Below are 27,655 nucleotides of genomic sequence, written 5' to 3'. Positions count from 1 at the left end.
ATCCCAGATTACTCCTAGATAGTTTGCAATCTGACTCGGAACCAGCACACTCTTTTTGGCATTGAGCCTCAGCCCAAGCTTTTTCATGTGCGACAGAACAACATCTCGATGTTGAGCTGCCAGCTGTTCTGTTTGAGCTAATATCAACCAAACGTTGATATAGTTCAGCACGCGGATGCCCTGGAGTCTCAATGGAGCCAGCGCTGCATCCACGCACTTCGTGAACGTGCGGGGTGATAATGATAGGCTGAAAGGAAGAACCCTGTATTGGTAAGCTTTGTCCCCGAAAGCAAACCTGAGGAACTTCCTGTGAGAAGGATGGATGGATACATGAAAGTAAGCATCTTTCAGGTCTATCACAACAAACCAGTCCTCGGACCTGATCTGTGGGATAACCCTCCATCCTTCTTTGGAACAATGAAGTATAGGTTGTAAAACCCTGACAGCTTGCTGGGAGGAGAACCCCTTCTATAGCTCCTTTTTGCAAGAGCGTCATAACCTCCTGTTCCATTACCAGAGACTGCTCGGGGGCCACCACTGTGGGAAGGACCCGATTAAACCGGGGCGGGCGAGACCCGAATTTCTAACCCTTTTCTATTGTGAGCAGCACCCATTTTGAAATATTTGGGAGAAGTTTCCATTCTGCCAAAGGGAGCCAGTCTCTTGAGACTGGCCTCTGGTGTTTTTTGAGCACTTGAGAACTCCCGCTAGTGCATACTTTTCTTCGGGACATTTTTATGAATGAACACTGTCACTGTCAGTTGTGAGCTGACGTGCATGCTCCACTCCCAGCAAACGACACATAAATCGTGTGTATCCCAACTCGCTTTGTAGTGTAGCACAGGGGAAAAATCAAACTGCTGTTCACGATTGATTTGTTATAAACGTGTGATTTGAAACATGATATGTGTGTGACTGTGAGGTGGCGATCCTCAGATCGAATCACAATATCCACCTCCTCAGAGCTGGACATGTGAATATCGGTGCCTCAACCTGGGGGAAGAAACCGAAGAGCGTGCTTCCACCTGGGAGACGGCACTGAACCAGGTAGGTGAAGGCAGAGAAAGGGCGGCGCCCGTCTCTAACCCCTCTGTCAGATCCATTTGTGAACCCCACGAACGGAGCCTCCGCCCTGCCTCAGCAGAAGCGGGACCCGATCCGCGGGGAACACTGGAGCACAGTGTCCTGAGAGTGAGTTTTTACAGTGCACACAGACGGCTCCCTCGAGAGCTGCCTGGGCATACTCCCATTTCACTGCTGTTTCTCGCCATAATACGTGTCTTTTTTATATATAAATATATGGATTGGTGCGAGATACTCTTGTCCTCAGACGAAGAGATCACAATGTGCAAAATAGTCAAACAACACCAAATAAGACACACAAGATACAGAGAGCGCTTGCTGAAGACAACAGAAGCTAGCGTTCTTTGTTCTGGGTATGCTTTATAGTTTCCTGGTCCGTGACGTCACCCGCCTCTGACGTCACGTTTCTTCATTGGTTGGATACAGAGGTGCTTCACGAACACAAAATGCAGAGGGTTCCCATCACGTCATTCAACGTAGCGGCGATAGTTCCCACGAAAGGGAACGATATAAGTTACATAAACGATAAAAGCTCCTTGTGGTTTCTCGGTTTGAGCAACCATAAATGACGCAAAACATAGGAATTAGAAGTATTAGTATGAATTTTGAGTTAGTGATAGGATTCCTATATAGAAAAATCACTGCTTGCCCTCCAGCCGCATTTTGCGTGCAGCAGTGACGTCATGTGCAAACAACCTATACTGAGCCGACGTTCGGATGTAAACACGAAAGCGCTGCACTGTAATTACTACAATCACCCGCATAAGTTTTCATTTTTGGGTGAACTAACCCTTTAATTCAGGATATCAGGATTATCATTAGGATAATTTTGTGTGTGTTAGGGGGTATTGTTTTATTTGTCATGAAGCTTTAAGGCCCATTCACAACAAGAACGCTAATAATAACTATAACTATAAAGTTTTAATAACTGTAATTCTGTGAGAATAGGGAAGCCTACACCCACAGCTATTCTACACATAACGGTAACGGCACAGAGGAACAATTTCATTGGAGTCACTTTCAGGGCGATTTTTCTCTGCTGATGAACGATAAAAACATTGACAGCCAATCAGAATCCACCAGCATTTAATGAACAGGAGCATTGAAAACAAATTATCCAAAGGTTATTAGTCATTGGTGTGGATGCCAATATACTTATCTTTCTAGTTATAGTTATCTCTTCTTGGTGTGAACAGGCTTTTGCAGATTAATCATCATTGTATAGAAAGTGTGACCAACAACATCAGCCATTTCACTGTTCTCCATCATTAAGAGCTCCCCTCGCATGGTCGTAGTAGATGTACATCCAGGTATTTTTTACCTACTGTTTAACCTGTAGTGTTTAATGTGTACTGTCAGGACATGTAAAATGTTTGCAATGCAGATCTTGATCTACCAGCAGTGTGTGTGTGTGTGAGAGAGAGAGAGAGAGAGTGTGCATGTGTGTAAAAAGCACTGTGGGATGGAAATTTGGTGTAGAGAGAAAGTTTGGTGAAAGGTAACCATGGTAACTATGGTGTGCTAAGATTTGAAACAGAGAGTGAGGCTGAGATCCTCCAGGATGCTGATGCAGAACGTAGGCTAAAGGGTTAATATGTTTCAGTGCAGCAGGTTAACCTTTCATCAGGCTTAGAGGCCAACGGCGTATTTACACACCGACTGGACACAGACAGGACGTGCAGAGACAGGAGTGTGAGAGAGACTGTTCGTAGAATGGGAGAGAGGATAAAGGCAATCAGTGGGGTTTAACATGTTTATGGACAGAGACAAAAGCATGTGATAAAGGGCTCAAGGTGGGTTGAGAATTCGAGTGCATGTGACCATAACAGGATCACAGTGTCTCACATGCACGTCGCAAACATGCCAATGTGCAATGCCACATGCCATTTTATGTGCCAACCATTCAAACCACATTTCCCAACAGGCTCACAGCTGACTCAGTTTCCTGTCATCACTGTCATTTTGGACTCCATTTCCCATCAACATCACAGCAGATGCCATCTCCCATTACAGCCATTTAATTGGCAGTTGGCACTTTGAGCTAATTGTAGCTCTTGTCAATCATGCATGAAGATGACACAACACGGATAGATAAAATAAGGTGATCGTAATTTCCAGGATGATGTTTTAATAATTACTTCATGGTGAGCGCTCTTGCCCTTTTCTTTTGGCTCACAAAATGCATCGTTACGAATGAGCGTGATGAGATTCTGCAAACATCAGGGACTGAGCCCGTGATCCATTTTAAACATCAGACGCAACCTGGTTAAGTCATGCTGTTTAATGCATAACCTCCTTGCAAATGCAGGTACAGTATGTTTCCCGTTTGCCCACACTGGTATGTTTTCTAAAAGTGTAAATAACACCAAAACATTATTATCATGAAATCATTATTATGCAAACAACATTACAGTGTTGTATTATAAATATTTATGAATCTCTAAATGTCCAAAAAATGTCTAATTGCTGTGTATATTTACAGCAGGATTCCTGCTCCACACATATTTAGAAAGAGAGCTCCATTAATGAATCTGACGTTGATTTTATTTTTATTTTTTAACATGCTAAAGAAATGCCAGTTTAATCTTTCAAATATTCCATGTCTTCGGAAGTCATACAGCAGCTCTGCGTAAGAAAAAAAACTGAATTTATATGACTACTGCATCTTCTCCTCCAGTGAACCTGAGAACCACTGCGACTGGATCAGTCGTTGAGCTGAAGTCAAGAACAAGATCGGTCTGATAAGCGAACGAATCATGTAGGCTGGTTTTGTGAAATTAATCGACAGATTCAAAATGAAAATTTGTTTTTACATTTTCTCACACAAAACTTTAATATTCAGAAGACTTGGAACGTAGTGCATTTGAATGGACAACTTTTATGGTACATGTTAACCAAAAACAATTTGCTTTATGTGGTATTAGAACAGTTAATTGATATTATTCAAGTCAAAAATATTTGTAACCAATGAATCAACCTAAATGTATTAGGTTACATCAGCTAAATTGAATTAAGTTTTAAATTGTGCTTAATTAGCTCAAGGCAGTGGTTCTCAACCTTTTTGACTTGAAAGCCCCACATTTTCTAAGATATTTCTGCTGTAATTATGACACCGCTGCTTGTTTGCTGCTTTGTTAAACTTTCTTTATTCAATTAACAGGAATAATTAAAGTAATACATTTAATTAACCACAATTAATTTTGTGATTCCAGAAGTTATGTTCTGTATTCAAGAAATATGTGCAGTAATTATTAAGGGGAGCAAAGAAAATAGATTTGTTTTTTAGCATGTGATTTAGTTTATTATTAATATATTAAACTAGTCTAACTCTAATTTATTCATACTAATACTTCTAAGTCATCTTGAGTCCCTGTTGAAATTTTGTTGAGGCCCCGTAGTGATTGAGAACCACTGCTGTAAGGTAATGACTGCAGGTCAGCTTGACAGCTCCAGTTTCATTTGTCAGTTTTCATTTTCATATAATCATTAATATTTTCCACATTTATTTCATTTAAAATTGTGAAAGAGATAGAACATAAGGTCCAGGCAGGGCCTAAAATTAACTCTCCAAGCGCCAAATACGTGTAAAAATCGGTGTTGGCGAATATTTGAAACTGCCAGTCGCCAGATGGCCGGTAACATTTTAATGAATTCTAACAATGCAATGTTGTGAGAACATGAACGTGAACAACGCTCTGTACAGCCGACAGTCAGTGCTGCATCATCACGAAAGTTTAAGCCTTTCCAATGTAAAGACAGCACGTAAATACAAAGTTGAACACTCTTTCATGCATTCCTGTGCTTGAACGGACAAATTCACACAAAATTATGTCACAAAAATAAAGAGTATCCTAGTAAACAGCCAGTTATGTCTTCAGTTGAGAAAGAAAACACATGATCCGTGCGTGCATTTAGTCTTAAAGTGACAGCATCCTAATAATCCTGCTGCTGTTTGAGTTTTAAATGTTAACCAAACAACAAAAGAGGGGAAAAAAATCACTAGCTGCTCTTGAACTTTAAAAAGAATATGAATATTATGCAGTGTTATTTATTTGATTAGCCTATTAAATTGCTGTACCTGAAAACTACTTTTAGACCTGCATGAAAATGTATTTAGTTAGTATCTTTGTTGCATTGCATTTATTTGTGCTATAGCTTGTCATTTGATTATTTGTTCTTATTACTGACTGTTTACTATTAAAATTATATTAGTTAAGCTAGTAGTTTTAGCTGTGGTATCGAAATTGGAATGGAAGATTGTGAATTTTCACTAGTATCTAAAATTGGTGTCATAACTGCCTCTTTTTGTTTCATGGTTGGTAAAAAATAGTTTTGGCCGGTAAATTTTCTTAAGTCACCGGCCATTGGCAGGTGTGGCAAAAAGTTAGTTTTAGGCCCTGGGTCCAGGGCTACTGAAAACACATTTGGGGCTATAGCTCAATAGTCAGGACTGGTTGCCCACCTGGTTACCAGCAGATGCAGTAGGGAACAACAGAGGCAGGTATTGCTGCAGGTAGCTGTGACTATTAGTAATGCTTGAGTTGCAATGTGTATAGAAGAGGGCCTGGGGCATGGCTTCCTGTTACATGACAGCTCTACAAATGGCTTTTGCCCATAACGGCATGCTAATGCTTACAGTAAAACACTGGTTATGGTCACAGTGAAGCAGCAGCAGGGGACATCACATTTGTTCCCCTGACTGGAGTGTGTGTTTTTAAGCCAGGGTTCATCGCCTTGTAGTTGTGCTTATTAAAGGGAGTCTGTGAATATTTTCATGCAGAAATCATCATTCATTCATTCAGTTTGCACTTTGTCTAAATTTAGGATAAGTTAGGAAATATTGTGCATCTTTAGAACATGCAAGAATACATTTGCAAAGAGTAAAGAATGTTTAAAGAGGTAAGGACCGGTGCAGACTTTGTGCTCATTTCACTTCCATTCATATGCATGCAAATATTAGCTCATGTAAAGAAATTTTGTCTATTAGAAAGTTCGGGTTTGGTGAACTCTTGACTAAACTGTGTTATCGTATAATGGAAAGACATTTTACCGGTAGACCTCTTGACTCAATACAAAGAATGCAACAAAGTGGAGTATATTGTATATTTTAACAATCTGAATTACAGGTATTGTTATTATTCAAAAGAAAGGCATAGAGTGTGGCATCATATCCAGTGGCAGATATATCCGTTGCAGGGGCTGAAGTTATCTTATCCGGCAGAAATTTTGTCCTTTCCAAGTGTACATAAATAAGTATACTTGTATGCAATTATTATTGAACGAGACACTGAAATGTTTAGATGTGTCATTGTATTGTCATTGTACTACTGTATTATACTGAGTGTTCAAACTCATTTTATCACCTCCCCATCGCACACACACAGCAGTAGTTATTTCTTCTCTCTCTATCTCTACCTGTTTTATATTCATTCCTTTGTGTAGTCTTCCCTGCATCTCTCCCATCTTTCTTGTGCTCTTGTTGTTTTTGATGCACCTATGTTGTCGTTCTCCTCTTTCTATCTCTCTGTCTGTTTCATATTCATCCCTTTCTATTAAGCCTTCCCCATGCTGCTCTCTCTGGGAGAAATGATTAATATTAATGTTTCTCCCTCTCCTCTCTTTCCTCAGCCTCTATCTCATCCTCTTAACATTTCCCTCTCTCTATATCTGTTCCTTACTGTCTGTCTCTCGTTCACATTTCACTTGGATCTCTCTCTCTCTGTCTCAGTATTCATCTATTAGTGTTGATGATTCTCTTCTATCCCTGCAGCTGTACAGTCATCTATCAGTTTAATAATCTCTCCATCCTTCTGCCTTCTGCCCTGCTCTCTCTCTCTCCCCATCTCCTGTCTCTCATCCTCTCTTATTTTTCACTGCGCCGAGTGTAAAATCCTGTGTTAAATGAACATGCATGTCAGAGTACGATAATTAGGGCCATCATCATTAGTAACGGCCTGTGTCTCATTGGATACCCTTATATGAGGTTACTGGAGTCTAAATAACCTGCAGTGAGAGAGCTGAGCCCCCTTGCATGGGGTTCGTGTTGAATTAGCAATCCATCAGCTGTAGCACATTGCACCAGTTAATGCTGCTCTAAGACCCCATGAGCCTCAAGTCTATGGGCGAGTATGGACATAAAGATTAGTACCATAGTTCACATGTGCTGTATTATTGCAGAAAAGCACAATGGAGCGAAGCGCATAAATCTGGTGAAGGTGAATAAGTTTAGCCAGATCTGTTCTGTGTATTGCATACAGCCAGGGTCCAGAAATAACACTCGCCAAATGTGAGTAACATATGGTTTTAGTGATTTACAGGTTTTTTTTGTTTTTGTTACTCACTTAATTCATGGTTTAAATTAAAAGAACAGTAGTCTGACCATCACTAATGTTAGTGATGAACAAGGTTCAAAACTAATTATTTAGATACAGTGGAAGGTGACATTTTGATTAAAAGTTACAAGCTCAAAAATGAAAATTGTTGTCAATAAGTACTAACCGTTGTCGTTCTACACCCGCAAATATTCATTGATAATCCAGCATAATGAGAGATTTATAAGCTATTTTTTGTAGGCCTGTCATTTTTGACCAGGAAAACTACAAGTGTAACAATGTGGGAAAAAAGTACAAAAATGATCCCAAAAATTTTGGAAAGTAGTTATACCCTGTGTGAGCAAAGTCAGTAAGCTTTAGTCCAATGCGATAACATTAACAATAAAAAAGAAAATCATCTTACAACATAAGGGCTAAAGCATTTACTGTAAAACTCCAGGTGGCAACACATTTGTGAAATATTCTTTATATTATGCTTCCCAGATGTAAATACGAGGAACAAAATTTCAATGGGTCTCAGTGTTTTTAATGACAGAGGCAGTTTTAATGGAGAAGGAGTCTCTCATCTCACATGCAAGTTATAAGTTTTAAACCTTGCAAAGAGCAGGCGATTTGAAGTCTAGGACGTTTTAGGTTGGTAATATATAACATGAATATAAGAGGGTATGAATATAATGATCCTCTTGTATATAATACAAGAGGATCATTAATATGCACAGAGATACAATAATCCATGTGCATTACAAGTGTACAGTAGTTGAGTTTTCCAGATGAGATATGGAAACACCTTCAGTCCTTGCATCCCTAAAACAATTTTTGTCCCTGTCAACTTGATGCGTTAATTTTCTTCAACATTCACATTTGATTGCAAGTAATTATTGTGTGGCATTTTAGTTATTATGCAAACCTGAAATATTTGACTATGTGAGTGTGACAAAACATGGCTTTCTTCTTTGTTTCTCTTTTGCAGTAAAACATGTATTCACCACGAAGCAGCCTGTCACATTAGTGGACCTGTTAAGGCGAAGATGACACAACTTATGTAATTGTATCTGTATGAAAAAGTAAACAAGGACAAAACACACCACCAACCAAGGAGACCCAATATTTCCACTGAAAAATGCATAAGTGACATCCGTTGCGGGAGGAAGCTACAACGGTTAAAGAGACAGCGTTCAAGAGACATTGGAATCTGTTTATCATCCTCTTTGGAATATAGGAAGGGTCATGACCCAGTTGCCATGCGCATCACCACGGTGACCAGCCTTCCTAGTCCCTCCCCCCTCCTCCTCTTATTGGTTCAGCTGCTGTTGCGGCTCATCCTCCCAGGCCAAGACGCAGTTGGAGCCGCCTCCACCTGTCCCACGCTGTGCAGTTGTTCTAATCAAGCTAGTCGAGTGATCTGTACAAGACGAAACTTAGAAGAGGTGCCAGACAGTATATCAAACAACACACGATACCTCAACTTACAGGAGAACTCGATACAGGTAAATAGTGACCACAGCATTTTTTTCCCATTAGGCTTTGGGAAAGGATGTTTATGTTTGTTTCTTAGCTGTTTTGTATCTCAGTTTCACTAATGTTGCTGGAACACTGAGTTGTGTTAGCACTAATGGCTCAGCCTTGCTCAAATATTGAGGTTTCAGTGTGGAGTCAGGTGTTAAGATGACCTACTTTGAGTGTGAAGGTTTAGATTTATTCTCAAGATGAAAAAGATAACGGCAAATATACGGCTAACCCCGGCACTGAAAGTGTTAACCAAAAACAAGCCTATTAAAAAATGAGGAATAATAATAATGCTTTTCATCAAGCCTCCATTTAAGCATAAAAATTCTGATTTGGTTTGTTGTGTCCTCGAGCCCCACTTGAAATGATTAAAAATCTAAAAATGTTTTAATACCTGAAGGCATCCTAGATTCTTTGGCTTCTTTCTCTCCCATAGCATTTTACCACAAGTGTGCAGCTCTGACAGTTTCCACCCTCCTCTTCAACACCCCCAACCCAGTGTGTTTAACACCCTCCTCCCCTCCCCTGCTCTATATACAGAGGGGATTGTGGCAGTAGGCCAGGAGGAAGCTTCTCGCTGCCCAAGAAAAGCAGTTCTGGCTACATCAGATGCACAGAGACAAATGGCTTCAGAACCCATAGTGTTTATGATGTGTGGATATTCTCTATTCTTTTCATTACGTTTCAGCAAATTATAATAAGACTGTTGATATTCTATTATGACTGTTGTTTGCTCTTCGGTTGTTTTTTTTCCCCCACCATTACTAAGATTTACAGTTGAAAGCCATTCTCTTGGGTTTTGAAGGGATAGTTCACCAAAATGTGAACATTGTGTCATTGTCACTCTCATGTCACTTACAACTTTTTTTTTTGCTTTTTTTCTGTGGAAATAAGATTTTTTTTTTAGGAACCCTCATGCAGTGCTTTGTCTTACAGTTCTGTTATTTGTCTTACATTTCTGTTAGGCCTTGTGTCCACCAAAGGTTTTTTTTTCCCCAAGGCTAGTGTATTTTTCCAATTGTTTTAAGTTTAAATTGCGTTTTTAAAACACCATCAGCGTGACGAGGCAATGAGCGTCTTTTTCATGCTGAGGGCCCTGCATTTTTTACCCATCGCTGAGAGTTGAAGAATGTTCAACTTTGGGTAAACTTTTGTGTAAACTTTTGTTCAACTTTTGGGTACCCAGCTGTCCAATCACAGTGGAGGGGGCAAATACCACACCGACCAACTGCCACATCCTGCTGGTACAACGATAACAAACGACAACAACAAACTAGTGCCAGAGCAAGTATGTTACATTGTGTTGACATTGTTATATTCAGAAACAAACTATTTACAAAATCAGATACTAGTAACAGTTCTGCGGATATTCCACATATAGCGTCTCAACTAAAAGCATTTTTAGTTGGCTAAAAACACTTTGGTGGACACAGCCTTATTCATAATCTTCCCCTCTGAAACGGTGCAACAACATGTCAGAACTGAACACTGTTCAAATGTCAGTTCAAATGTGTCAAATTACTACATTTGAGTGCTGCAACAAAGGGGAAGATTTGCTGTGAACAGTAACTTAAATTTTATTCTGTTCCTTGCACAGCGCTGTCATATGGCTTAATTTTGAAGGTGATTTTATGTTGTTTTTATGTTTGTTGATTTTTGGGAAAAGTGGTCACTATGAACTGAAAAAAACTGCTTCAAAAATTACCTTTTGTTTTTCATGGATTAAAAATAACAGCATACAGTTTTTGAACAACAAGAGGTTGAGTAAACAATGACAACTTTTATTTTTGGGTGAACTATCCCTTTAATGTGTTTTTCTTCAAACATTAAGAGTGACTGATAACAACTTGCAAAACATTTTATCTGTAAAGCACAACAGTCAGCAATGAATGTACTTTTTTAAAACGTTGTCTATGACTTTGTATTTTCAAAAATGTTCATCCATCACAAGAACAAATTGATCACACATAACTCTGATCCTAAACTTGTACCTGTAATTTTCTCACTTAGGTGATAAAATCAGACACATTCAAACATTTACGGCACCTGGAGATCCTCCAGCTCTCCAAGAACCAGATTCGTCAAATAGAGGTGGGTGCTTTCAATGGCCTCCCAAACCTCAACACTCTGGAACTGTTCGACAACCGCCTCACGCTGGTGCCATCGCAAGCCTTTGAGTATCTCAGCAAGCTGCGGGAACTGTGGTTACGAAACAATCCAATCGAGACCTTACCTGGCTATGCCTTTCACCGCGTCCCCTCGCTGCGACGTCTTGATCTTGGCGAACTCAAAAAGCTGGATTATATATCTGACGCAGCCTTTGTTGGACTTATCAACCTGCGCTACCTGAACTTGGGTATGTGTGGCCTGAAGGACATTCCTAACTTGACTCCCCTTGTGCGACTGGAGGAGCTAGAGTTGTCTGGGAACCGTCTAGAAATCATCAGACCTGGTTCCTTCCAAGGCCTGGAATCTCTGCGCAAACTATGGCTCATGCACTCGCAGATGTCGGTCATCGAGCGCAATGCTTTCGATGATCTCAAGAACCTAGAGGAGCTCAACCTATCCCACAATTCCCTTCACTCTTTGCCCCATGATCTTTTCACACCCTTGCAGAAGCTAGAGCGAGTTCACCTCAATCACAACCCTTGGGTGTGCAACTGTGACGTGCTGTGGCTAAGCTGGTGGCTGAAAGAAACAGTGCCGAGCAACACAACCTGCTGTGCACGGTGCCACGCACCACCCTACTTGAAGGGAAAGTACATTGGAGAGCTGGACCAGAGCCATTTCACCTGCTATGCCCCTGTCATTGTAGAGCCGCCCACTGACCTCAATGTGACCGAGGGCATGGCTGCTGAGCTCAAGTGTCGCACCGGTACCTCCATGACTTCTGTGAACTGGATCACACCGAATGGCACCCTAATGACCCATGGCTCCTATCGGGTCAGGATTTCTGTGCTGCACGATGGCACCCTTAATTTCACCAATGTAACTCTGCGTGACACTGGCCAATACACCTGCATGGTGACCAACTCAGCCGGGAACACTACGGCAACTGCTGTCCTGAATGTGACCGCAGCAGACGTCAGCGTCAACTACACCTACTTTACCACGGTCACTGTAGAAACTGTGGAGCCTCCGGGAGAGGAAGACTCTGCATTGGTTGCCATCAACGAGACCTTCATCCACATTCCCACAACACCTTCTGGGCGCCTCTGGGGTGAAGTCCCCACTACTGCCTCTTCTCTCTCAATCCTTGGCTCATCATCTTCTCCCCGAGCAACCAAGCCCACTTTCACAGTACCCATTTCTGAGCCCAACTACCCCTCTGGACTAGACGATGTGATGAAGACCACCAAGATCATCATTGGTTGCTTTGTGGCCATTACCTTCATGGCCGCTGTCATGCTGGTGGTGTTCTACAAGCTGAGGAAGCAGCACCAGTTGCACAAACACCACGGGCCCGCACGAGCCATCGAGATCATTAACGTCGAAGATGAGATCGGAGCAGGAACAGGCATCCGTGGCAGCGGCATCTCAGGAGGATCCACAGTACCGCAAGGAGGGTCCGGCGGACAGAGCTGCGACTGCACCACCCTGAAATCGTCAACCTCCCAAACCTTGCACGAGCAGAGCATCTCAACCATTACTACAAGGCCCATCACTTCAACAATAACATGATGGGTCTGGGTCTTGGTGGAGGCTCGGGCGGAGGCCTAAACAATAACAACAACCCTTCGCCTTGCTCCCAGGCCCAGAATACCCCCATCTCTTGCACGCAGGTGCCAGTCTCTGCAGGTATTACATCGTGCTCCATGCCTTCTCCAATGCCTCTGCCGACCCTTGGCATCCACGGGTCACTGAAAGGCCTGATGAGTAAAGGGCAGAACCCACAGATCGAGCCGTTACTCTTCAAGAGTGGCTCCAAGGAGAATGTCCAAGAAACCCAGATCTGAAGTTGAGAAAGAGAGGAAGGGAGAAATGGAGAAAGGTAAATGTACAGATAAAAAATGGAGACAGAGTGTCAGGGAGACAGAAACAGATGAAGCGTATTGGCTGTTCAACCCCTATGGGTACGTTCTCAGGAGTAATGAGAAAGGCAGACCTAGCATTGTATGAAATATAACCTACACAAGATTACAAGATACAGCTGTGAAATCACTATAAAGTAAATACGCTGGCAAAGAGTGAGGGAATTTCTAGAAGGAAGACAGGCAATCACACCGCAGTTTAAAATCACAGTCTTTGCCATACTCTGATCCGCACATATCAAGGGGATCATCAAACATCAGCAAACAAAACTACATTTGCCAATACAATATAAATTGATACATTTTTGTATAATGCAAGATTGATAATTATGTGCCAAACTTGAATCAATCTGTGCCAAAGCAAAATCTTTGCACATCAGCATCACTACACATGTGTACAGACACATTTCAGAAGAGGTCTGTGCGAATACTGTACACCATCGTACACAGATCTCCATCAATAAAGCAAAGATGCTACAAAAATCAAAACTATACACACCATTAGGTAGGAAGTGTATATAGAAATACATGAACAACCTTAAGTATTTATGGACACTGGCTGAGAACGAAAGATCATGTGTGTAAATGGTGTAGAGAACCGTAAAGCTCAGATAACAAAATGGATCATTAAAATTTTGTTGAGGTTCGCGGTCCTGTGAAGGAAAGATGGATAAGTAGACCAGCACTGTGTAGAGGGCCTGTGTTTCTTGATGATGATGGACTCAGTTTCTCCCCTTTCTCAAAGGCTGTCACAGTTAAGGGGAAGAGTGGAAAATCGAACAAGAACCTAAAGCGCAAAAAGACAATGAAAGATATACAAATTTTAAAAGAATATATAAACTATGAAAGTATACATGATATATAAATATATTTTCATTCAGAGAAATAAATTATGAAGAATCTTTAAATTTTTCTGACTGAAGCCACGGCTTTTGAAAAATTAGCAGCTGCTGTTGTAGCGCTTTGTCACTGATAATTCCTTTCTCTGCATTAAAACAAAAATGCGTCTAAAACTGTTACACCCTCATGGGACTTAAGGGCATCCTGACCTGAGGGGACAGAGGGACAGGGGATGGATATTCTGGAAATTGTGTTTGATTTCAGATACTTTGGCTTTGTTTTTTAAGTCTTAAAAGGTTTCTCTTTCCTGTTCTTTAATTGACAGGGTTATTGAGAAGATGTAATTTTAATTCACATTATAACTACTGCTTAATTCCGCAGGCCTTTGAGATCCAAATTGGTTGGATATCAGTTATCACCAAAATCAGCAGAATTATAAAAGACAATAATGATGGTACTATGTAATGCAATGAAACAAGATACTGTAAAATTTTATCTACATGCTGCTATACTGAGAAAAGCCGTTTTTAGTGGGACATTTTAGTGAAATTCGATTTGAAAGCTGAATAAAAAGAGGCTCCTGTTGACATTACATTACTACTACTATCATCATTATTGAAAAACATCAAGTGTCAAAAGCATAGCGGATTTATTTGCTTTCATGGTTTTTACCTAGAGGTGATATTTGTGTAAAAAGTGGTTGTCGCTACATCTGATAATCCCCTCAGTAAAGATGGAATAGCAGTGGACGTACTGACAATGACAACGATTTGCTTGAAGCACCACAAAGCCACAACAACAACTCCAAACAAGGAAATGGATGGCCCTTAAAATGGCTCCCTCAATGGCCTGTCCCTTCTGTTTTGTACAAGACAAAAACTTTACCAGGACCCTGCTTTTTTTGCCAATGTGATTCAAGGCGATTCAGAACAGAACACAAACACTGGTGAATACTGCAGGGGTAAATGGATTATTGCAAACACTGTGTCCAGACATGTGGACGGAACTACTGTTTGAGCAGAAAGCGAACGGAGGATAGCTTTTGAAAGGTAAGAGAAAACCCACTCAGTGAACAAGACTGGAGTTTGGAAAGCTTTTTTTAATGAAAATGGACAAATAAATGACAACTATAGAAAATTATAGAGCTCTTTTAAAACAAAACTATTATGATAATAAGTGTCTTTCATTATTTGTTTTTATCTAGTTTCTTTTTGTTTTTTTCTTTTTCAAAATCAAGTGTTATCTTAATTGTAATATTGTTATTGTTATTATAATTAGCTAATATTACACTCGTTATAATTATGAAAACTGTTCTGTTAGCAGAAGTCACTTCGAAATTTTAAAAAAAAATATATATATATATATATATATACATATATATATGGCACACAAAATGGCAACTGAAATCGTGAAACTTGGTGGCATTGATTTGTTCTATGTTTTTGTCTTTTCTTTTTCTCATGTATTTGAGGTATCACTATATGTAACCCTTAGAGCTTATACGGTTTGGAGACAGAATCTCCCGAGATGCAGACAGAATGTGATTTGGCTGGTGGTAGCGTTCTTCTCTGCAGAGAAAGAGATATGAGAGAGAGAGAGAGAGAGAGAGAGAGAGAGAGAGAGAGAGAGGAAAGAGAGAGACCGAGTTTCTGATACACGCTTGTTCTCAGAATGTCACCCATTATCAGTGCCGAGAAGTGCGACTGTGCCATGTCAACACTCTGTTGCCACAGCAACACGCCTTCGCACTAATGTGCCAAAAACTGTCAGAGCCAGGGTTCCATCTTTGTGGGTCCCCGTGCCTGTGTTTGTCAAACCTTGTTAGCCTACAACACGTACAAATATCCACACGCGAGCACACCGCCGTGTCAATTGTCATCCGACATATTGGCACACCCATACTCTGGCACAGTGTCCCAACTGGTTCCTATGGTGAGGTTTCCCTGGCAACTGTTGCTGCTGCGACAGTCCCCATCGCAGCGTTCAGGTCTCGGATACAAATGCGAGGACAGAGGCAGTATAGGACGGCATTTACGAGGACGTAACCGAAATTAGCATATTCGCAGCACACTGCATATCAATAAACCTCCTTACCACTGACATTCATGAACCTTGAGTAGCAGTCATCGAGATGCCCATATCTAACACGCCATTGATCTTCCATAGGCACATCATCTCCTACTCTTGAAATTATCATATTCTCCTTCTCATACCGACGATCTGCATATGTTCATTTGCTTCTCGGGCGAATTACGTACACATCTGTTCGCATGTGTGTGTACCAGACACAGTAATCGTATTACATTTGTGCTTGAGGCATACGCTTTCTTTCCAAAGCAACTTACAAGAAAGTATTGCCAAGCAGATTGGTAGTGGGACAGGGCAGAGACTGTTATAACATATCACATATCTCATGCTATTCACCTAGCCTGCAAGCTCAGATATCTCTCGCTTCCTGAAGTCTTTATGAAGCATGCGAATGCTGTGACAAAGGTAGGAAGACAGGAGCCCTCTCTCTCCCTCGTAGCACTGCGGTATCTGAGTCACAGGACCCAAAACACACACACTCGTACACATCAAGCCGACGAATCTCAGCTCTCTCATAAACACGCTTGGCAGAGAAATACCCTGCTCACCAGCTGGTTAGGACTTATGCAAAGTGCACCAGAGAATGTGGTGTTGCTGGTTTTGGCTTAACCATGTGTCTGTGTGTGAGTGTATGAAAACTTTGGAAATGGCCATTTCAGCTTTTGTAAGCTTATTTGAAGACATCCAAGTATTTCAACCAATGTTTTCATTGATATCATTTTTGTTGCCCTCTTGTGTGTGTGTGTGTGTGTGTGTGTGGGGAAAGAGTGAGTTTGCGATGTGTGTTTTACAATAAGAGACTGTTTTCTGTTGTCATTGCAGTGTGTTTGAGCTTGTGTATGTATGTTTGCGTTATCTGTGTTTTTTTTTTTGCATTTAAAGAGACTGTCGTGAGAGACGGTGAGAGTCAGACCGTTTTCAAATCCCCGGTTTAAATCACGTTAGCATACTATGCTTCAGGCTTGTGTATGATCTTCTGAATGATGCTCTTAGCCAGAATGGAGAAAAACATCAGTTGGGGATTTTCTGTTTTTTTTCCCCCTTTCTTTCCTAAATACCCCAGTCGAGAAGTCAGGGGCCAGCCGTGCCAATTTCCTACCAGTTGAAACGGTGGGAGGTACTTCCCTAGTTGCGGTCGTGATACATAATTCAGAAATTCAGACATGCGGCAATGGTCCCTGTTTTATTGTGTTAAAGCTGCAGTCATGCTCAGGCTTTGACAGACAAATCTAGGACAGCTCTTGCTTTTGGGTGTGAGGGGTAAATATCTTGTTCCAGCCTTTACTTAAAAGGTTTGTATTTGGTTGTTTGCACTTTGGTCTTGGATTCATCAGCAGAACATCTATAGCATTGGTCCCTGAGATGTCACAGACAAAACCAAGTGAAACACACAAACAATGAGCTTCTACATACTTGAGAGTGCATCGCTAGAATTTCAAGTACATCCAAGTTAAAAATCATACTTCAGCCCTACTACTGGTGGAAGCTGTAGTGATGGTACGTTTCTAAAGCAGCTGCGAGGGATGGTCTCATTCTTCACACTGGTTCATTGTAATTGTCAGGGCTAGACAGAACAGACAAATCATTTATGGCAGGGTGTGGATGTAGCTTGTGTGCCTAAAAAACACAATTTTTACCACAGTTCCACAGCCTGTCACGGCGCTCTGACACCGATGCTCCCAATTGTAAAGCCGGGTTTACAAAACAGCATTGTGCAATGAAATTTTTTTTTGCTTGTCACGTAAATTGAGTATTTAGATACTTTTTATAGTTTAAGACTTAGAAAATACAGTCAAACCAAAATTTATTCAGACACCTTGAACATTTCATTCATTAATACAGTTTATTCATTATAGTTAAAAAAAAATATGACAAGATGTCAGAGTTAAACTGTGTCAGAATAAATTAATCTTAATTATGTCAGATAACACTAAAGCAAAACATGGTCAGGTCAAAGTGTCTGAATAATTTTTGGTCCCACATTTTTATCAATTTTACTGGTAGTCCACTGTGTGAAGAATTTTTGGGTATAATATGTCAGAGTTCACTTTATTTTGCTATCCTCACTTACATAAATGAACTATAGTGTCCTGCACCCACTAGTAAAAATATATCAAAAATGTCTGAATAATTTTTGGTTTGACTGTATGTCAGTATGTAGTAAAATTTCGACTAAAATCTATTTTTCTTACCCAACTGCCAAATTATTTTTTCTTGTTTTAAGCACTTTTAAAACAAACAAACAAAAAAGTTTGGGATCAATAGAATTTATTTAAAGAAATTAATAATTTTATTTAGCAAGAATGCCTCAAATTGACAGTAAAGACATGTATATTCTAACAAAATGTTTGTATTTCACTGTTAACTACTTACTAAATTCAGCACATGATTTATTTTAAACTTACTATCAAGTACACATGTACTAATACATCTAGTATTCAGGCCAGTTAAGTGATGTCGTGTGGCTTTTCAAGAAGTCAGCGAGTGGAGGTACAGTATCATCACGGCCTGCATCTGGATAGAGATTGAACTGTACTGATACCCAGCAAACGTTCTGATACCAGTTTGGTCGTTTCTTTGGGAACAGTTCCACAGATTTTTATTTGTTCTTTAGCTGCGCATAAGTTTCAGTAGGGTGGGCTTGAAGGGAAAGAGAACAACACAAAACAGATAAAGACTTTTTAAGATCAGTTATTTAGTGTTTTCTACATTTTATGAGGAGGATAAATTAATTCTGTGCCATCCAGTAATGTTTATGAAAAATCTGCAGTCAAAAGTTCAAACTCTGATAATATTATTTCAATTTGTTTCAAAGTCAGAGTACTTCTTATTCCTTCTTAAAGTGCCTGTATTATGGTATTTGAAAGGTTCCTAATTTTGTTTTGGAGGTCTCCAGGTTTACATGCATACAAGGTCAAAAAACACTTTCATTTTCTCATAATATGCATATCACCACATTGTTCAATGATTGTCAGACGACTTGATGGATGCTTCAGTCTCTGTAAATCCCTCCTTTCCGACAGCCTGCTCTACTCTGATTGGCCAGACGGCACATTCTGTTGTGATTGGTCTATCGCGTACAGCGCAAGTCGGAAACAAAGAGGACTGTCTGAGAGGACAGTATTTGGACAGGGTCACAGTGAATGAAATCATGAAAACTTGTTGTGATTTCCACTGTTTCATTATTTCCACTTAATCGAACATATTTTTTATTATTAAGTTGGCTTGAAAAAGCCAACTTACTGTTATGCTATTTTCTTCTGAGACTAAAATTTCTGACTCTAACTCCTCCTAGAGCTTTAACTCTACAAACTCCAAACTCGGCTCAGACCTTCAGACTGTTCTGACTTAGTGTGCTATATCTTTTCTAACTGATCCAACTTACGGTTTTCCTAAAAATGACTATTAAAGCTCGGAAAAATCCCATTGACTTTCATTGACGGAATGTTAAAATGAGCCAAGACTTTCAAACTCCAACTGTCAAAATTATAAATTAAACTACGGAAGCCCATTAGACTCAATAAAGCTGCCATTCTATGTACTATTTCTAATCCATTTAAATCAATCTCATTCAAACTCTATCTATCTATCTATCTATCATCTGACCACTTCTATCTCTCGATCTATCTATCTATCTATCTATCTATCTATCTATCTCATAGCAACCCCCCAGAATAACCTAGCAACCACATAGCAACCACCCAGAACACCATGGCAACCACACAAAATCACCCTGGCAACATCCTAGAAACCAGTAGGAGTACCCTAGCAACTGCATAGCAACACCCTAGCAACCACACAGAATACCCTAGCAACCACCCTGAGTACCCTAGCAACCTCATAGCAACACCTTAGCAACCACCCAGAGTACCCTAGCAACTGTATAGCAACACCCTAGCAAACACCCCGAATACCTTAGCAACCGCAAAGCAACACCTTAGTAACCACCCCAAGTACTTTAGCAACCACCTTGATTAGCCTTACCTCTATCTATCTATCTATCTATCTATCTATCTATCTATCTATCTATCTAAACTACTAAACTAAAACTTTAAAACTGAACACTTGCTTCAAACTTTCTGGACAGGCTTTTTCAAGCCAACTTAAAGTTTGTCTTGACAAACTTTTTTTCATCTAGTTCCAAATACAATTTGTATAATGCTAATAACATTGCCATTTTGCCAACAAATACAACTTCAGTTGAACTCTACTATACCATATTGTCATAATATAATGAAACAGTTTGCTTTTACACACAAGATGTTCTGTGCAATTTCATAATGACAGGGTGTGAAATGAAGACCTGTAAAATGCGGGTAAAAGCCAACTGTGGAGGGTAACGATGTCAAATCAATACGCTAGGCAATTTGGCAGGTTGTGTTTCACAAATTATGTTCACTCAATATACTAGCGAAGTTTATGTAATCTGCGCAGCTTTAGCGCACATACTCAACTCATAAGTCAATATGAATATTAAATATAGCTATAATATAAATATAGGGTTTTTTTGTTGTTTTTTTTCTCACCTTTTTCACCCCTGATGTGTTTGCATCCCTGCCATCAACAAACCGATGTGTATATTTCTAATTTATTGCAATGCACATGTAACTTTATCATAATTGTATCAATAGGCTAATGGTGCATATGTTAGCACAGCACTACGTGAATGATTGATGTAACATTAAAGTTTGTAAAACAAATCTTGCTCCATCCTTTATCATTACTCAGAGTAGTAAGAACGACAGACAGTCTGTATTAAGAACGACAGATAGTCTGTATTAATGGACACAGTTTTAGGTAGGCCTAATAGTGGCCAACAGCTGAATTACAGAAGTACGTTATTTCAGTAAGATAGTAATAACATGAGTTAACCGGAGACCTACACATTATAGCTAAAACACAAAACTATGTATTATGAACACTCGGTATAAAATACATCAGTAATTAATAACACTTACAGTTTGTGATTCTGAGAAACAAGTTGTTCCAAATAAAGCAGGCACTGTCCCATCTTTAATCACTGATTTTTCACAGCCTCACACTTTGGAAGTGAAAATAAACCGAATTTCCTTTCACGGCCCAGCGCACAGCGCCTTGTCGACATGTTCACTAACGAGCGTGGGATTCGAACGACTCGTTTAAGCGGTTCAGCGTCGACTCTTTCGTTTGAAAGACAATAACTTTATTTATGATGCACTTTAGCTTACAACTTTGCGGTCTGTTTACATTCACATACAGCTACATTACACACTGCATGAAAGGTAATTTTCAAAAATCCATAATAGGGGCACTTTAAAGATATGGTTTAGCCATAAATGTTAATTAAATCATTAACTATCAAACATGTAGTTAACATGTAGTTAAGGCCGCCGTTATTCATGCATGAATCCATATGACTCTTCCAGTCATAGTTAAGTATAGCTCTTCTTTGGTTCATAGTTAGTTCATGCTTTCAATAATCATTAGTTCATGTATTAATTCAGGTATTAGTACATGATTATTCATGTACCCTTATTGTAAAGCGTTACCATTATTGTAATTGCCTACAATTACTATTATTTGCTGGTCATTGCTCACAAAACTATAGTCTGCTTCGATGTCAAGGGTGAAAGAGAAAGAGAGAGAGGACCAGTGTGTTGTTCAACACTAAAAACTTATTTAGCCCCTGAGATTGAGTGTGTGTGACAGATCTGGAATTGAGCATTAAAGCAGCTTGAGAGTGTGTGCTGGCAAAAATCACACATAATGATTTATCGTGTTAGGGAGAATGTGTATGGATTGTTTGAACATGTGCCTCGTTTGCCATTGTAGTTGTTGTGTGGGTTCCTTGATACCCATCAGGGCATTTATGTGTGCGTGTGTGTTTGAGGGGTTTTATAAAGAGAATGAGATCAGTTGTTCATGGCGTCTCTTTGCGTCATTGCACTGGTCTGTACAAGAGCCTGCAGCAGCTTGTCAAACACTGATTGCCCCTGAGCACACACACACTAATGCAAGATTGTATTCTAGACCCTCACCTTAGTCAATAAAGAGTGCTTTTACCGGCCTCCTCCCTCGAACGCACATATGCGCCTACGGACAGAGGCATTGATAATTGCATGTGACACCTCAGACTCGGAAACCGCATCAGTGTCTTCTGTGTGATTTTGTACAGTTTGTGCCTTGTCATCTAATGTAAACCTCCATGGTACAAGCTTCTCAAATGTCACTGCCATTTTTGATTGGATGCCACTTGACTGGCTGGTAAATGCACATGGGCCAGACATGTTGTATGTGCTTCTGCATGTCTGCAGTAATATCCATCCACACCATGTGCCGGAGCCCCATGACAAGTCTTAGGTCTGGTTTAAGAGACCGCATGTTGTGGTTTGACTTACCTGCTTTGAACTTTGAGGTTTTGTGATGGCTTATTATCATCCTGTTTTGTGCATGTGTTTCCTGGAAACATCAGAAAGACCATGGTTTGGGGTATTGACTCCTTTAAAACAAATAGCTAGGTTATGCAAAGGCTATGAAGATAAGTTACAGTTGAGTGTGTTTGCTAATGGGAATGAAGTACATAGCTAAATTCAGTTCACATAGATTATTTCATAGGACAAATCCCTTGCAATATTGTTTTCATGCTTCTTCAATCCTGCGTGTATTCCCACAATGCTCTATGTTTTAGAGACAGTGATGTGTTCAGCTCCTCTGGTTTAGAATGTCTTGCAACCTTGTTGAGTCACTGCAAAAAATACCACTTTCTTTATCAGTATTTTTGCTGTTTTCATTTTAGAAGCAAGGTTGCTTAAAGCATGGGTTTTTCATGGCCAGTCTTTAGAAAACAGAATAAAATAGCAATATGATAATAATAACACTGATAATTACGTTAAAGCTGCAGTCCATAACTTTTTTTGGTTAAAAATGGTCCAAAATCAATTTTTGAGCAAGTACATAACCAGCCAGTGTTCAAAACTATCTCCTTACCTTAGCCCGATTCACAACGTTAAGTTTGTCATAATGTTTTATAATAAGAGCGGGACTGGAAGGTTTCTGTTGGAAATTAAAGCATGCAGCCGTTCATCTTTGCGTCATTACGTCATGTCTGTAAACAGAAAGGAAGGAGTCCCAGCTAGAAGGCTATATGGCATGTGAGGATGCTGCTGGTAGTGGATCATTTCTCGAAGCAGCTGCAATATCAAAAAAACTTATCATTTTGATGGCGGATTGTAATCCAGAAAGGTCCAAATGACAATCATCAGTGACAATTGGAGATTCACCCGTAGTCAAAAGCAAAAGACTTCAGACTGCAGAGTGGCTACAGAAATTTAAATCTACAGGTAATACTAATACACACTAAATACACATAGTCACGCAATGCTGATGTTGTTGATGTCTGCACGATTTATCGCGTTTATTTTTATTTTTTTTTATTTGCAGCTTGTCAGTGAAGTATGGCTCCAAATGCTAATCCATCTGAAAGCACTGGAAGTTTGAGTCGCTTATAATGTACATTTGAAAAAGCAGCATGCGTCAAACATCTTTTCAGACATGAGAAGCATTTATTAATATCTGTTAATATTAATATCACTTCATAATGACAGTTGAGCATCCTTCTGTGAGATAATGTGGCTTTTTACACAGAATAAGTGTGTGTTTATTAGTCATGTTTAATCAATCAAAGCATTTCAATCTTCTATTTATTCAGCTACTGCGATATGACGCGTTTTATCTTCTTCTGCGGCAGGGCATATTTGGAGTTTCTGTGCATGAGCGCAATCTGGCTTTTAGATGGAAAAGCATTTATTACTGATCACAGAGCCGAGCTGCACTGGCAGCCTTTGCCAAATCGTGTGCGGTTTAATTGCGATAAATTGTGCAGCCCTAGTTGTTAACATGAACAATTTGAGAACAAAATATAACAATAATAATAATTTGCATGGTTTGACGTGATCCGAGCTAAGCGATCGTTAGATTTATGCTGCCTTCATGTGCTATCGGAAATTTGATAATTCCCACTTCTGATGTCGTGATTACGAGCTCATCACATTCAAGTTTCAAAATGGGAGGGCGTTCATGTGCAAATTTTTACCTAGGAAACTCGTATTTACGATAATTCCGAGAGCACGTAAAGACAGCATTAATCACCATTGGCAGCGTGATTTATTGTAGATCTAATACTTTTTTTTCTCAGAACAAAAGTGGCAGACATGTTACTTACTTGTTCAGATGGCATTTTCCGGTGAAAATTCCAAGATGTAGAATCTGTGATTCCGAAGTACATTATCCACACCAATGCGGTGACTGACAGCAAACATTAGATTCATCCGCACTGAGGAGCCGTGACGAGGCACAATGCACGTAAAGATGATAATTCCACAAACAACTGCAATTGCAGGTTTCAAACAGAGATGGCGACAAAGAGGCAAAACTTACAGACTGCAGCTTTAAACATATTTTATTGCATTTGATTCAGTGCATGGACACCAGTTTAAACCCCCCTTCATAAAATATTAAGATTAGTGTTCAAAGAATATACATGAATAAAGTTTTTCTGTTTTTAAGCATACAAACAAAAGAGGTTTAGGTTTAAACAAACAAACAAAATGCCAATGGGGTAAGAAAAATAAGCTTAATTTAAGGTAAATTCTCTTAAAAATCTTAATAGCTTAAGCAATTTTGCTGCTGAAGTAGCAAAATCCTCTTGTTATAAGGATGTTTAGACATTTATACTGGAAAACTAGACAAAAATACTGGATTATTTTGCAGTGTAGGGTTGTGTAAATGTGTGACAGCGTCCTGAATGAGTCTGCCCTGTTAAAACTGCTGAAGCAGCATCTTGGTTTCTCTCTGAGGATAAACTCTCAGTTGAATTTCAGACCATGCCTTTTGCCGCTCTTCCACCTCCAAAACAGTTACTGTTTATGGTTTTTGGGCATCGTAATGGCTAGATGCCCTGTGTGAAGTTTGTTTGAATGAAGTTGGAAAGTGAGGCTGTATGTTAGAGAGGCAGTCCACTGGAAAACCTTTAAAGTGGACAATCTCCAGCTAGCCTGCGGAGGGGCTGGTGAGAGAGCAATGAGCTGTGACCCGATCACCTCATGATGAACCTGCTCATGCTGGGATACCATAAAGTGAACCCACGGTAGAGCTGCAAGAGGACCTGATCTGGGGTCTCGGGGTCAGAGCGCCCGTGCCATCTGAGACTGGGTGAACTGAAGGATCTGAATGTGACCCAGTTACAGTGTAGCGCGGTGGAACGCAGAACAAGATTTGCAGAAGAGGCGAAACATAAGCGTGCCATTATCTCAGCACATTAAATCTCACACACTGATTTTGGTGCAATAACTTTAAAAGGCACAGAGCGGCACAACAGTAAACATTTATCAATATGAAATAAAGCTTAACTAGAGTTATTGATTTCACTTTAAACTTCTCCCCCCTTCTGTCAGCTTTCAAGCTTTTTGATTTATGTTCACGGAGCAGTCATTTTTGTAAAACAATTTCCTTTCTTTCCTTGCCCAGTGGGGTTTTCCCAAAACCCCAACCACTGAAGATTATTAGACAACATTCATGTTCTTGCCCAGAGATTTTTAAACTTTGGATGTCAGGGACCCCCAAATATGAAGGTCCCTCTAATAAAATATAAAGGCAGCTATGATTTTTTACCAGTTTATACTGTGTTGAGATACATGTGATGCTACAAATTCAAAAAAATTTAAATGTTTCCAAAATTAAATAATTGCCATTTATCTTTTATTTTAACTTTTATAAAAGCTATTTCCTGTGACTGCATGAGACTTAAGATTCATTATCCGCTATAGAAGTATTTGGGCTACAAACTAGTGTATTTATGATTACAATAATAAATTAAAATAACATGTTAACAAATACCAGTTTACAAAATCAAGCAACATAACGGACTGTTATTGTACAGTTAAAATACCTGAAGCATCTGACACCGGAAGCCTTGCGAACTCAAGGCCACCTGTGCTCTTATGTTAAAAAAAAAAAAAAATCTGTAATATTAAAAACTAGTGTTTTGTAATAGAATACAATTGCAGTTTATCTTTTGATTTCTTTAAAAAGCAGAATGAAATTGATTGTATAAAACTTGTACCACATTACATTCATGTCTTAAAGGATTAGTTCACCCAAAAATGAAAATCCTGTCATTAATTACTCACCCTCATGTCTTTCCACACCCGTAAGACCTACATTCATCTTCCGAACACAAATTAAGATATTGATGAAATCCGATTCCGATGGCTCAGTGAGGCCTTCATTGCCAGCAAAATCATTCCTTTTTCAATGCACAGAAAGCTATTAAAGACGTATTTAAAACAGTTCATGTGACTACAGTGGTTCAACCTTAATGTTATAAAGCGACGAGAATACTTTTGTGCACCAAAAAAAAAAAAAAACGACTTTATTCAACAATATCTAGTGATGGGTGATTTCAAAACACTGTTTCATGAAGCTTCGAAGCTTTATGAATCTTTTGTTTCGAATCAGTGGTTTGGAGTGTGTATCAAATTGCTAAAGTCACATGAACTTTTGAAATTTCGAAACACTTGTGACGTAACAAAGTCTCGTTTATTGAAGTCACGTGATTTTGGCACTCTGAACCACTGATTCGAAACAAAAGATTTGTAAAGCTTCGAAAGAAATGATCTTGCTGTCAATGGAGGCCTCACTGAGCCATTGGATTTTATCAAAAATATCTTAATTTGTGTTCCAAAGATGAACGAAGGTCTTACTGGTGTGAAACGACATGAGGGTGAGTCATTAATGACAGAATTTAAATTTTTGGGTGAACTAACCCTTTAAATGCACATGCTAACTTTGACAGCCCTAAAAATATATTTTTGTAATGTAAATAAAATAATTTTCATGGACCCCTGTTATCTAACAGCAGGAGGTAACTAGACCATCCAAGCCATCACAACCTTGACCCCTATAGGCTCATATGTGGGCCACCCTCCGTTACAGTGAAGTCGCGAACAAAATATGGCACCAATTGCTCTGTAGTCAAAAATCATTCCTCTAGACCACAAAATCTCAAACCAGGGCTAAAATCAAGGCTGAAGAAGTTTTTCCCTGCAGATAATCTCATGCACTTATTTGCTAATTCTGCTGATAAATCTATGACAAAGAACAAGATCAGGAGAGAAAATAGAAGGAGCGATGAGATGAGGCTGGCTGTCATAGGACGTTCTGACATATCTTGTCACTTTTCATCATGTCTTATTTGAGCGTTTGTGCGTGTAGGCATGTCTGCGCCAATGACATTGTGAACTAAGTAAGAAAGGTGTTTGTACATCTACCAAACAATGAGTGTGTGGGCATACAGGAGCGTGCGTTTGAATGACGTGCATGAAGGTGTGTATACTGTATGTTGTAGGTGTCTGTGTGAACATTCTGTGTGTTTGGTCACTGACAGCCAGCATGTGGACGTCCGTCCTTCTGCCAAAATTGAGTCATGTGTGTCTCGGTGCAAGCGTGTGTGTGTGCGCAGGGACGTTGCTATCCTTGTATGTCAAGCGTTGCTGTGGGCTGTGATGACCTCACTGTTAGTAACCTGCAGGAATGAGAGGCGCACAGCTGACATCACCCCGCTCTCTCCTTTTCTCACCCTCTTCCTCCTTCCCTACATCTATATCTCTCGACATGCGGATAACACATCAGACCTTTTTGTTCTGAGTCACCGACTTACAGAGAAAGAAAATGAAAGAGAGAAAAAAAAGGGACATTCTTTCTCTTCGTACCTCATGCTCGTCATTCAGCCCTTTAAAG

The 27,655-nt window shown here is 39.8% G+C and overlaps 1 protein-coding gene across 1 annotated transcript in view; it reads left to right on the top strand.

Moving 5' to 3' along the window:
* Nucleotides 1-17,770, top strand: part of lrrc4ba (leucine rich repeat containing 4Ba) — a 45,640-nt gene extending 27,870 nt beyond the window's left edge. The window contains 3 exon segments of the mRNA XM_048203985.1: nt 8,386-8,902; nt 10,932-12,497; nt 12,500-17,770. Of these exon segments, the coding sequence (XP_048059942.1) occupies nt 8,657-8,902; nt 10,932-12,497; nt 12,500-12,877 (2,190 nt within the window). The 5' untranslated portion in view covers nt 8,386-8,656 and the 3' untranslated portion in view covers nt 12,878-17,770.
* Nucleotides 17,771-27,655: the final 9,885 nt, after the last annotated feature.

Source organism: Megalobrama amblycephala, linkage group LG1 (genome assembly GCF_018812025.1).
Source record: "Megalobrama amblycephala isolate DHTTF-2021 linkage group LG1, ASM1881202v1, whole genome shotgun sequence".
NCBI lineage: Eukaryota > Metazoa > Chordata > Actinopteri > Cypriniformes > Xenocyprididae > Megalobrama > Megalobrama amblycephala.
The sequence above is the reverse complement of the archived record's forward strand: the minus strand, read 5'-3'. Positions and strand labels throughout refer to the sequence as shown.